The sequence below is a fragment of the Euprymna scolopes genome, chromosome 12 (genome assembly GCF_053919585.1).
Source record: "Euprymna scolopes isolate OS-2025 chromosome 12, ASM5391958v1, whole genome shotgun sequence".
Lineage (NCBI taxonomy): Eukaryota > Metazoa > Mollusca > Cephalopoda > Sepiida > Sepiolidae > Euprymna > Euprymna scolopes.
This window is the reverse complement of record NC_136493.1, coordinates 24,692,189-24,706,380: the sequence shown is the minus strand read 5'-3', so window position 1 is coordinate 24,706,380 and position 14,192 is coordinate 24,692,189. Positions and strand designations below refer to the sequence as shown.

Sequence of the window (14,192 nt, the reverse complement as noted above, 5' to 3'; positions counted from 1 at the left end):
CATAGAGCAGCACCAAGTGCAACTGCAAAGAATTGGTTGGATTCACCCCAAGAAAAGTACCAGAGGTTAAAGAGAAATTTGTTATTTACAAATAGGTTTTGCAAAATTACCATTTTTATACTCTCACAAATATTAAGGAAAAAACATTAATATAGAATTTACTTTTACTTAGTAAATCTTTGATCCCTCATAACTGCTGCCTATCTCTGTATTTGCTAGTGGATGACCTGCACCCCTATGACAGGATGAAAGTCGCCATTTTTATCCCCAGATAGATGTCACCTATATATAAACTTGGATGCTTAGAAATTAACAGCACTGTGACTTCTGTTTCACCATGTGGAACATTTAGCTTAGAGATAGAGCTGGATTAGAAGCTTCCTTTTAACATCCGGGTTCCTTTATTTTGGTAGCTAAGTTTGCAGTTGTTTTACTGAAATGCTGTAAGCAGCAGTGATTGCTAATGACTGATTAAGTATTTTTTTTTTTTAATAAATGTTTTCTTTTGTTTCTGAAAATCGATATCCTTATAAGGAAGGATGCCTGTGTGAGAAGTACCAAATGGTCATCCATTTAGAACTGGCCAGGCTCAACGTTGCTTAACGTTTATGATTTAAAAAAGGTAAAAAAAAAAATATTGCTTTTATTATGTACAGATTTTGCTAACAAAATAATAATCGTTTATAAATTACCTATTTTTCAATCACACATAACTTACAAAATAGATCGCTATTGTTGCAATATTTTTGATATAAGAAGGAGGGTATGATCACCGAAAGTTGGAATGTTCTACATATAGACACTGGCGATAAGAACTGACAAGTCAAATTGAACCATGTTCTGCTAGCAACCAATCAGAAACCAGAATTGCTTCATAAAAATAACATTCCAGCACATAATATTCTTGTGACAACACGAGAAACATCTTTTGCTCTTTGTCAGCAAAATTATAAAGTCCAGGACTTGTATAGAACAGCTACTCACTGAAAATTCTTCCTCTCCAGAAATAGATAATCATTGGAAACTCTTCTGAAATTAAATATCGCTTTCAACTCAAGAACTACTTATGAAACTCTAGGTCCCTATGGAATTGATGCATATCCTTGTTTTTTTTTTAAATATTAAAAAAAAAAAAAAAGATTTTTTAAAATACATAACCTGCACTACTATGGCAGGGCAAAACTGTCACCATTTTTACTCTCAGTAAAATTGCTATCTATATATAAATATATATAAGTATATATAAATATATATAAGCATATATAAGTATATATAAATATATAAACTTGAGTGTCTGCTTACAGATTAAAATATAATGGCACTTTTGCCTCTCCTTCACTATCTGGAATGTTTAGTTTAAGAGACAACTCTGAACAAGTGGCTTCCATGTAGGACATAGGTTCAATTCCTTTTTGCAGCACAATTTGTTATTTCATTTGTGCAGACAGATTGAAATTGTGTTAATTTAACAGGGGATCTTCACAAAGAAATACTGTTACTTCAAAAATATCCATCATATTAAAATTAAAATACTCTTTTGAAATCCAAAGATAGATTCAACAGATCCCATTTCAACTGTGCTTACAATTTAATAGACTTATACTTGCAACACGGTTAGATCTTCTCAGCTAAATTTTATTGCATATGATTGTATCACTTTATAGAACCTAATTTCATTAAGACAACTTTGTAAGTAAATTTTAGAAAGCAGTTTTTATGAATTATCTTTCCTAACAAGATCTTATTTCAGAAAACATTTATTAAAGAGGCTTTAAATAGAATTGACCACGAATGCACAAATGGTCATTTTAAAATCAGCATTCTATTTCAAAGTTTGTGAGGTGATTTACATTTTCCCGTGGACAAGCTTTGATGTGTAAAAGGAATTGATTTATTCTCTAAATATTTACAAACATTGTAAAGATTTCATCTAACATATAAAATTAAGTCAAATTCCTCAATTTAGATATATATAGCAATGCATCGGACAAATCGATATTTGATTCTAACTTGCCAATCTTTATTATTTTTGCATCATATTCTTTGCAATAAAAACACATTTTGCTTTAATTTCCTTTGAAAAATACTTATTCCAGCTTGGAAGATTAGTAAAATTGAAACAATTGTTAGTAATTCCCTAAAATTATTTTAATTTCATAGTAGGTTTATTTCATTTAAAGCAGTTGTTTAAACTGTTGTTTTACTGTGGCAATGATTGCAAATGGCCGAAAAATGAGTAAATATTTTCCCCCAGTTTTCCATAATTTCAGTCATTCCCTGTATATTTTTCAAATGTAGTAAATATTTCATTGAATATATAAAATTATTTTGTTGAATTTTCGGAGTGTGTAAATTATTTATATTTTTATAGAGGAATATAAATGTCATCTTTACAGTTTAAAGTAACTAATCGTAAGCAGAATTGGTTAATTATATTTTTCAATAACGAAAAGTAACAGAAACAAAATCTAATTAATTAATTCTGATTAACATGATATGCAAATAAGTTTATATTGCTGCACCCACTATTAAATAAAATCCACTCCAAGAAAACCTACGGATAAAATTCAATGCAATTCTGAATATTTGAATTTTCAAATGAGAGTTTGTGCTCATACTATAATCCCTAAAAAACCCACAAAATTCTCCAAAGAAACTGAAATTTGGAAAATATTTACTAATTGAGGTCTAAAACCAACTGTTAAAATTTCAAAAAAGTAGGAGATATCTGAATTTTCATTAAATGCTTCCACTATATTTAAAAAAAAAACCCTAAATTTAACTAAATATAGTCCATATTACACCCCCTTTCACCTAACAGTTGTGTCTCAAACTTCATAATGATCGGTTAATTAGTTTTTGTTATGTAAGCAATGTGAAAAGAGTAATAAACTGTCCAGAAAATATCAGATCATCCAATAATTTTTGTTTGGATTTTAACTTTCTGAAATTTTAATGTCTAAACAAATTAAATAATATTTATATATTGTAAATATTTATTTGTGCATATCTAACTTTATTACATTTTATTTTAAAATTAATTAAAATTTCATTGCTGAAAACTCTTAGACCATGATAGTGGTCAAGGATGAAGACACATTATCTCTACAATTATATATGTGTGTGTGTGTGTGTGTGTGTGTGTGTTCTCGTTCTTTACGGACTCCAAAACTGGAAATATTAACTCAGTTTATGCAGAAGAATGTCTAAATAAAAGAATTTGCATGTTGCAATATTTTTGGCATAATTTATGGAGATATGGTTACAAATATTTTGACGATTATATTTATAGCCAGAGGTGATGAGAATGAACGAATCAGGTACCAGAATCGCTGTATAAACTATTTACCAACTTCCCACCACAGGAAGATGCGCCACAAGTTTAAAAGTGTGTAGAGTCCAGCCAGCACTCCTTTAGAAGGAACACTATCCCTACAAAAAGTGCCTGAGTAGCCCTGTCCTCAAATCACTAACAATAAACTTGCCCCATTTGAAAGCCGGAATCTGGGAGGGTGAACCTCCTAAGTATTATTCAGGATGAATAACTCAGCCCAAAAACTAAAAGGACACCAAAATGACCCACTCTCTGCTGAACTTATTGTCGAGATTATAACCTGGACTGTTCTGTACCCCAACTGCAACAGAACATTAAATGGGAAGAATTGAGCCAGCGCTTCTATAGAAGTAGCACTCTGGCCCTGCAAAAAATGCCCGAGTAGCCCCCATCAACATTCCCTGGTAATTACGCCTTAGACAACAAGCAATAAAATTTCTCCACCTAAAAACCGGGAAGCAAGGTCTGGGAGGGTGGACCTCCTATGACTATTCAGAAGGAAAGCCTCACCTTAATAAATAAAAGGCCACCGAAAACCTTCTGCCAAACTGATTATAAAGATTGGAACCTCAACTGGCATATAACACGAATTGGAACAGAATGTGAAATGAATGGTGTGAACCAATACAATTTGTGTTGATAGGATCACAAAGAATTGAACGATTATATTTATACCCAGACGTGATAAAAATCAACCAATAAGGTGCCAGAATATACAGAATTTCTTTGTATTTTTCAGTCATACGTAACTAAACATACCCCATATTACAACCTCTTACACTTAGCACCTGGGTTCCAAAATTCATAATGCAGAAGAATGTCTATATGCATACTGCAATATTTCTTGCACAATTGATGTAGAATTAGACGATTATGGAAGGTTAGAAAGTAGAGAGTTGAGCCAGCACTCCTAAAGAAGGAAAATTCTGGTCCTGCAAAAAAAAGTGCCTGAGTAGCCCTGTTGGCATTCCTCGGTAAAGGCGTCTTAGAAACCTAACAATAAACTTGCTCCACCTGAAAACTAGAAGGTGAACTGAATGGCATGAGTCAATATAATTTGTGTGAATATGATCACAAAGACTTGGATGATTATATTTATAGCCAGGGGTGATAAGAATGAATCAATGAAGTACCGAAATTGCTGAACCGCTCTGGATTTTTGAGTCATAGGAATTATGCCATCATCATCTATATATATAAAAGGCAAAACGGCCGTGCACATTTTTGTATGTCCAAGAAAAGCTTTTTCTCAGGGGGGGGGGTCTGGACGTTACATTTATTTAGAAGGTTCCATATACTCCCTAGATTATAATATCTACGATTTGCAAACAGACGTCGTCTCCACATTTATTTTGATTGACTTTTAAAAAATTCACGCTATTCCGTCTTTTTGCGTGTTTGTTGGTCTTTTTCATATAAATAAAGCGAAACTAATCGGAGCGAACCAGGCCACTTGGCTTTCCGGCTGGGGCCTCCAGAAAGGCAATTAGCTTTGATCAATATTGAGGAAAACCTTCATATCAGACAATTGCTATTCATTTGGAGATTTCCCCCTTTTTCAGGGGAGCTGGTTTTCCCAAACATCCTGGGAAAACAAATACAGCGAGAAGCTTGACTGGCCTCAAGCCAGACGTTTATTTCTGCGCCTGCGTGAACTCATTCACTTAGCAAGTTAACTTTTTGATTGACATTGATAAATTTGAACGCTTTTCACTTTCTCTCACATTCTTATGCGTAGCGGTAAGATCTCAGCTTTTCTTTCACTTTCTTTTTCACCTTCGTGTCGCGGGTTCTAGCCTGCCTGCCTACTACCACTTTTTATTTTTTCAAACACCTCTGCCTGCTGTTGTTTTGATCCCCCCTCCCCACTAATAACACTTTTAACCCCCACCCCTCGGGGGCTCCTTACTACACCACCTACAAACACCCGGGCACCCTGCTACTGTTGTTTTAACCTCCTCCCCACTGGCGGTCCTTACTGTATTTAAACACCCGGGCAACGCTGGGTACCTCTGCTAGTATTATGTAAAACATGATTTTAGGGTGTAGTCGATGCTGATAGACATAGCTTTGCAATTTCGAAAACGCCATTTTGCATTTAAACTCTTCAAGTATATAAAATACTATTTCGTTTCATTAGACATTTTGACTTGTTATTAATTTTCAGAGAATGAAAATCCTTAAAAAATTATGTTATGATCTAATAGTTGGGAGGAAGAGCGGGAGGAAGAGTCATAGAATGAGATATTAAAGAACATAATTACAGACAAGGCAGAATAAAACTAACTTGACCGGTAACACATGGCTGGACCCATTTCTATAAAAAGATGTCGAAGGCATCCATTTGAAGGTGAGACCCCAGTCAAACCGTCCAATGTAAATGGCTCTACTTGCCCTCCTGTAGTTAAAGTTGTCGTCGATGATATTATCGATCACTGGGGCCACAACGTGCTTCTTGTTTTCTGATACACGCAAAAGTAATGGCTCCAGCCAGCCTGAATGGAAAAACAGGCAATGCTTATGAAATACAAAGAATTTAGGATCATCAGTAATAGCTATAGAGGATTTTTATAAAATGATTTTAGAGTCATAAGGGAGATAACTCACTAATAAAAAGATGGATGCTCTCATCAAGTCAGGTTGCAGCAATCATTTTTGTGAATTAGTCAAGCGATATTAAATGGACATTAGTGTGAGTGGAAATCCAAGTATCAGTTCCATTCAAAACTCATTCCCAGTGCAATTATCAATTGAAAACAAACTCATAATCAATATTATAATGAAAATAAAATATCAACCACAAAGAAAATAAAGGAAATAGAAAAATAGTAAAAAAATAAAACAGAACCAAAAACCAAAATAAATATAAAAAAAATTTAACTTGTTAATCGAATGCTTAAAAAGTATTGCAAAATAAAGCAAGAATTTAGAAATAATTGAAAAAAATATTTCATGCAAAAATAAAATGAAAGTTCTTTTTTTAATATTATTTCGAAATAGATTTTTGAAATATTTAGAAAATGAAAAAAAAAAGAAAAAAAAAAAAGAGAAAAATGGAAGACAAATCTTAATATTGACAGCAGGGAAAAATGAATATATATATATATATATCTATATATAAATTGAAATAACAAAAATTAAATTAAAAATAAATAAAAATTAGATTAAAAACAAAATTGTTGGATATACACAAATTTATGTTAGATATAAAATATTTATATACGTTCTTGCTTTTAAATATTTAAAGGGGAAAAAAAAACAATAATTTTTTTAGCTAACCTATTATTCTCATCTTGGTTGTTATTTTCATATTTTGGCTGATAAACCTTCGATCTTCTTCTGGTACATGTTTTCATACGTTTCTTTATGAAATTTAGAACTGAATTCATTATTTAATTCACAGGAGAAGATTGTTCTCATTTTGTCATCTATGATTGCTCCAAAGGGTTCAGTTCGAAATTCTTTATAGAAGTTTCTGAGTTCGGCACAAAGTTTCCAAATTTGAAAAGATGTAACTGAAGAAAGTCGAAAATTACATTGTTTGAAACATTGTAAAAATAACTCTGGAGGCTTCTAGAACGCTACTGAAAGTGCCAAATAAGATTAAGGATGCCTTCAGACTCCAAAGCATTACAAGAACTAATTTTCTTCAGTCCTCCATCTTTTTTTTTTTAGAGAAATGACAATAGTTAAGAAATGCTAAATTAAACTTGAGTTTGTATCATTCAATTTGAAAAAAAAAAAAAAAAAAAAGAATAGACTCATTTCCTGGGCTATGATAATTTAATGATAATATTATAAAATTAAAAATGTTTATACCTTGATAACATAAAATGGTATAAATGATTCTTTGACCCCCCCTCCTTCCCCACCCAATTAATATTTTATTCTAAATATTAGATACTATTTTTCCGGGGTTATGCTGATTAAAAAAAATATACCAACTTTGTAAGAGTTTGTTGTGTATTTTTGAAGTTTTAGCTCGAAATACAAGCATACAAACACACAGACAACTACCCTTTATGCAATGGATAATGAAAAATGCAGCCTTGCAATATTTATTTATTGCTTTAAAATAAATTAGTCACTTTAGAAAATTAGATAAACTGAAATGAATTTTTACAATTCCAACTGATCGCTCAGAATCAGAGAACAAAGCCTAATATATGAACGATTCTAAAACTGATAATCTTGCTTGCTTGTTAGCACAAATTTTTTTTAGATGGTCGGGGGAAGTACTCGTGAGACGAGAAATGGTGGGAAGATGAAAATGGGGAGAAGTGAGAGAGCAGTGGTTGAGAGAGGAGCAGCAGCATCAGAGGAAAGTAATAGAATGACGGAAATAAACGACATAAATGAAGAAGAAGAAGAAAAGACTAAAACGTATTAGGTTGGTGCAAAAATTATGTTGTTTTTTGATGTTCAACTTTGATGTTCAACTATATGTTTTTGATGTTCAACTATATATATATATATATATATATATATATATATATATATATAACGACATTATTTTTGCACCAATCTAATAATAGTAATCATAGACATAGCAGAAGAGAAAGAGAGGAATAGAACGTGAATGAATTATGGAAATAATGAAAAAGTAAAGGCTAAAGTAGTAGTAATAGTAGTGGTGGTATTGGTAGTAGTAAGAGAAAAGAAAACGATCAAAATATAATCACCAGTTAATGGAACAAAAAACATGATGTCCAATCAACAATATTTATAGAAATGACTCGACATGAACAAAGGGGGAAATGGTTACTTGAAGAAAAGAAAAATACTTTTAAAAGATAAACTATTAATTCTGAGTTTATGTGATCCACTGCATTTTTTTTTTCATATTGTCATATAGATGATGTAATAGTTATTCTCACAATATTTGATAGTGATGAGAATTTTCATTCAAAAGTCTGTCTGCCATTTTTTATTTTCTACCAAGTTGCCCCAGAAAATGCAATTTCCTCTCAATTAAAAAAAAGCAAAAAAAACAAAAACAAAAAAAAAAACAAAAAAAAAAAAAAACAAAAAAAAAACAAACAAATATTATCTTTCCTTTTATACTGTTCAACCTTGAAATTTTATCCATATAATTTACAAGCAAATTGGACTCTACTGGATTAACTCAAGTATGTTTTTTTGATTCTAATCCAAAATTCAACCTAATTAAAAAAAAAAAAAAAAACTAAAACAAAAATCTTTATTATGGTACATATATTAATAATAATAAATAAAAATAAATAAAAAAATACAGAAAGAATCTTTATGATGTATATACCCGTCATTGAAAACTCCATGACGGGTTTATACATCATAAATATTCTTTCTATATTTTAATTTATTTAGTTTTTTTTTTTTATTAAGGTTGAACTGTGGATTTGCATCCTTTTTTTTTTAAAAATCCTGGGGATGGCACTGAAGAAGAGATTTGCTCAATATTAAAACCAGTTGACGATCTGACTTGAGTATTTAACCTATTTTTGCATTGTCATCCAGTCTTAAAACATAACCGACTAAATAGTGCTGTATCATCTGGAGAAGGCTCTAGAGAATGTGGATCGAAACGTAATGAAAACATCCCAAACAAGTAAAAGTTGGTTTGGTGCTTGTATACATTGATGGTCAATTAAGCCAACGCATTTCAGGTGTAAACATTAGTACATACTTACGTGTCACGTTGAAATTAGTATAAATTCCAAAAAATTATGAAAAATGATCCAATAAAAAAATTAATTACAAGTAAAAATAGCATTTATTGAATAACAAGTTTTACCATATTTTTTTTTACTGAGGAAGAGTTATGTGACGAATTAAGAATGACAAACAAGGGAGATAACCATTGACTTAAATTAAGGGTCCGACATTTTTAAACATGATATTTTGAAACATAATTGTGGTTGCTTTTTTTTTTTATTTAAAATCTCTCTATAACATCATCTACTGGATCATTTTTTTGTAATTTTCTATAATTTATACTAATTTCGCCATGACATGTAAGTACATAATGTTTCACCCGAAATGTGTTGGTTTAAAAGATCACCACTGTAAACTGGTACCGTTGATTCTTTATTTTTTAAATTACTTACAGTCTAATATTGATTTTTATAAAATATGATGCAAAAAAAAAAAAAAAAAAAAAAAAGCCATGGTTTTTATATCTTTTGAAATCTCTATAAAATGGAATATAATAAATGAATAAAAAATAAAAATAATATCCTTTTAATAAATGAATAAAAAATAAAAATAATATCGTTTTAATAAATGAATAAAAAATAAAAACAATATCCTTTTAATAAATGAATAAAAAATAAAAATAATATCCTTTTAAGAAATGAATAAAAAATAAAAATAATATCCTTTTAATAAATGAATAAAAAATAAAAATAATATCCTTTTAATAAATGAATAAAAAATAAAAATAATATCCTTTTAATAAATGAATAAAAAATAAAAATAATATCCTTTTAAGAAAGGAAATTGGGATAAATTTTCATCCATTTTCAAGAATTACTTTTTTTGCCATAAACTCAAGAACAAAATAATGGTATTTTGTAATAAATGAAATCTGAAATAAAAATAACCAACGTCAGATTTTAGAAAATAAAGAAGAATAAACTTTCAAAGAAATCCTTAATTATAAAAGAAAAATGAAAGGATCAAAATAATGCATAAGTTTGGATAATGACATAAAAGAAATGGACTGAAACGTTGTGAAAATAACACACAAGATGAGAACAGTAGTCCAGAAAAATCCAAATAATACAAATAATCAATCCTCATCTAAAAAATACTGTAATGTAAGAAAATATAAAATAATACAGAATTAAATTTTGGTAATGACATAAAATGAATGTTTTTTTTTATTATTATTATTATTATTATTGTTATTATTATTATTGTTATTATTATTGTTATTATTATTATTATTATTGTTATTATTATTATTCAGACTACTATTCTCATGTTGAGTGTTATTTCCACAACGTTTCAGTCGATGTAACCTCCGACCTTCTTCAGGTGTATCTTGTTGAACTCCGTAATCTTTCTGTGGAATTTGGGAATCTGCACAGAATTTTAAATGGAACCCTTTATTTAATACATGGTCTCGTTCTGTCAGCCATGACTGGGTAGAAATCTTAAGAAATTCGCAATTGAGTGTTGCTTACACTAAGGATTGAACCTTCAACCGTCCAGAGAATTAACTTTTACAACTAAATTATTACCAAGTGCTTAATTCACTGCGCGATGGGTGCTTGCAGATTTTAAAATGCGACAGAAAGATTCCCAAGTTTGATTAAGATACACTTAAAGAAGGTCAGGACCAAAACGTTGTGAAACTAACACTCAAGATGAAAACAGTAATACAAAGAATCCAAATAATATGAATAATCAATCCTTATCTAAAAAAAATTCAGTATAAAAAATCTCAGAAAATGTGAATTCTTTGAATATATAATTGAAGAAAATGTGAATTCTTTGAATATATAATTGAAGAAAATGTGAATTCTTTGAATATAGAATTGAAGAAAATGTGAATTCTTTGAATATAGAATTGAAGAAAATGTGAATTCTTTGAATATAGAATTGAAGAAAATATGAATTCTTTGAATATAGAATTGAAGAAAATATGAATTCTTTGAATATATAATTGAAGAAAATGTGAATTCTTTGAATATATAATTGAAGAAAATGTGAATTCTTTGAATATATAATTGAAGAAAATGTGAATTCTTTATATATATTCTTGAAGAAAATGTGAATTCTTTGAATATAGAATTGAAGAAAATGTGAATTCTTTGAATATATAATTGAAGAAAATGTGAATTTTTTGAATATAGAATTGAAGAAAATGTGAATTCTTTGAATATAGAATTGAAGAAAATGTGAATTCCTTGAATATAGAATTGAAGAAAATATGAATTCTTTGAATATATAATTGAAGAAAATGTGAATTTTTTGAATATATAATTGAAGAAAATGTGAATTTTTTGAATATATAATTGAAGAAAATGTGAATTCTTTGAATATAGAATTGAAGAAAATGTGAGTTCCTTGAATATAGAATTGAAGAAAATGTGAGTTCCTTGAATATAGAATTGAAGAAAATGTGAGTTCCTTGAATATATAATTGAAGAAAATATGAATTCTTTGAATATATAATTGAAGAAAATGTGAATTCGTTGAATATAGAATTGAAGAAAATGTGAATTCCTTGAATATAGAATTGAAGAAAATGTGAATTCCTTGAATATAGAATTGAAGAAAATATGAATTTTTTGAATATATAATTGAAGAAAATGTGAATTCTTTGAATATATAATTGAAGAAAATGTGAATTCTTTGAATATATAATTGAAGAAAATGTGAATTCTTTGAATATATAATTGAAGAAAATGTGAATTCTTTATATATATTCTTGAAGAAAATGTGAATTCTTTGAATATAGAATTGAAGAAAATGTGAATTCTTTGAATATATAATTGAAGAAAATGTGAATTTTTTGAATATAGAATTGAAGAAAATGTGAATTCTTTGAATATAGAATTGAAGAAAATGTGAATTCCTTGAATATAGAATTGAAGAAAATATGAATTCTTTGAATATATAATTGAAGAAAATGTGAATTTTTTGAATATATAATTGAAGAAAATGTGAATTCTTTGAATATAGAATTGAAGAAAATGTGAGTTCCTTGAATATAGAATTGAAGAAAATGTGAGTTCCTTGAATATAGAATTGAAGAAAATGTGAGTTCCTTGAATATATAATTGAAGAAAATATGAATTCTTTGAATATATAATTGAAGAAAATGTGAATTCCTTGAATATAGAATTGAAGAAAATGTGAATTCCTTGAATATAGAATTGAAGAAAATGTGAATTCCTTGAATATAGAATTGAAGAAAATGTGAATTTTTTGAATATATAATTGAAGAAAATATGAATTCTTTGAATATATAATTGAAGAAAATGTGAATTTTTTGAATATATAATTGAAGAAAATGTGAATTCTTTGAATATAGAATTGAAGAAAATGTGAATTCTTTGAATATAGAATGGAAGAAAATGTGAGTTCCTTGAATATAGAATTGAAGAAAATGTGAATTCCTTGAATATAGAATTGAAGAAAATGTGAGTTCATTGAATATAGAATTGAAGAAAATGTGAATTCGTTGAATATAGAATTGAAGAAAATGTGAATTCGTTGAATATAGAATTGAAGAAAATGTGAATTCGTTGAATATAGAATTGAAGAAAATGTGAATTCGTTGAATATAGAATTGAAGAAAATGTTAATTCGTTGAATATAGAATTGAAGAAAATGTGAATTCGTTGAATATAGAATTGAAGAAAATGTGAATTCGTTGAATATAGAATTGAAGAAAATGTGAATTCCTTGAATATAGAATTGAAGAAAATGTGAATTCGTTGAATATAGAATTGAAGAAAATGTGAATTCCTTGAATATAGAATTGAAGAAAATGTGAATTCCTTGAATATAGAATTGAAGAAAATGGGAATTCGTTGAATATAGAATTGAAGAAAATGTGAATTCGTTGAATATAGAATTGAAGAAAATGTGAATTCTTTGAATATAGAATTGAAGAAAATGTGAATTCTTTGAATATATAATTGAAGAAAATGTGAATTCTTTGAATATAGAATTGAAGAAAATGTGAATTCGTTGAATATAGAATTGAAGAAAATGTGAATTCCTTGAATATAGAATTGAAAAAAATGTGAATTCCTTGAATATAGAATTGAAGAAAATGTGAATTCCTTGAATATAGAATTGAAGAAAATGTGAATTCTTTGAATATAGAATTGAATAAAATGTGAATTCCTTGAATATAGAATTGAAGAAAATGTGAATTCCTTGAATATAGAATTGAAGAAAATGTGAATTCCTTGAATATAGAATTGAAGAAAATGTGAATTCGTTGAATATAGAATTGAAGAAAATGTGAATTCGTTGAATATAGAATTGAAGAAAATGTGAATTCGTTGAATATAGAATTGAAGAAAATGTGAATTCCTTGAATATAGAATTGAAGATATGAAGAACTAAAAACATCATTAATCCTGCATAATAAAATAAGAAAACGGAAACTGAATGGATACAAAAATTCAATCCGGTTTCTATCTCTGATCTCATCAAGCCAACAGAATTACTCGATGATATTTAAAACCTGATTACATTCTATATCACTATGTAACTCCACGGAAATGTTACTGAGCACTATTAAATGCTAAAATAAATACCCCATTCATAATGGCTTATTATTAATAATAATAAAAACATTTAGGCATTGTTCTTTTTTTTATCAAGGCCTGAAAGGCACTCGAAGATTAGGGTTAATGAGACAACAATGTATTAATAGTTAGTGGTGGAAATGGGGTACAAATGGATTATTTGGGGGGTGGGGTGAAGGGCATGTTTTTTTTGTTTTTTTTTCGTTTACTTCCGTTTTCTGCTGACCCTGAAAAAAATCCCTTTTTGATTAATGTTCACCAGCTTTAAAATAAGCAGATGAACTTGACCGATTTTCAGAATAACAGAATATTTTTTTAGCCGGTAAACATTAATCAGAAGGAACTTTTTAAGAGCATTCATTGTAAGCAGAACGGTCAGCAGAAAACGGAAGTAAACAGAGACATACAAAACTTAAATAAAGCAAAGTTTTATTCTGTCTAGGTTACGTGATCTACAATTCAGCTAACTATTTTAGTTAGTCGAAAAATAAATGTTTCTCATTGTGTAACAAGCAGTACGAAAGGGGAAGTAATTCATGTAAGGTTTAATTGCTTTTCTTTTATGCAAGTGAAACAAAACATTACTGTTGATTTTCAAAACACTT

At 28.8% G+C, this 14,192-nt stretch overlaps 1 protein-coding gene across 6 annotated transcripts in view; it reads right to left on the bottom strand.

Moving 5' to 3' along the window:
• The window catches only part of LOC145291201 (polypeptide N-acetylgalactosaminyltransferase 5-like), a 568,917-nt gene that overhangs the window by 89,855 nt on the left and 464,870 nt on the right, over window positions 1-14,192 (bottom strand). For 2 of the 6 annotated variants that reach the window (XM_080136784.1, XM_080136786.1), the window contains exon 7: window positions 5,622-5,829. The exons of the other annotated variants lie outside the window; for them this stretch is intronic. In XM_080136784.1, coding sequence (XP_079992910.1) covers window positions 5,622-5,829 — 208 coding nt within the window. The remainder of the gene's footprint in view (window positions 1-5,621; window positions 5,830-14,192) is intronic. 6 annotated transcript variants of the gene reach the window in all.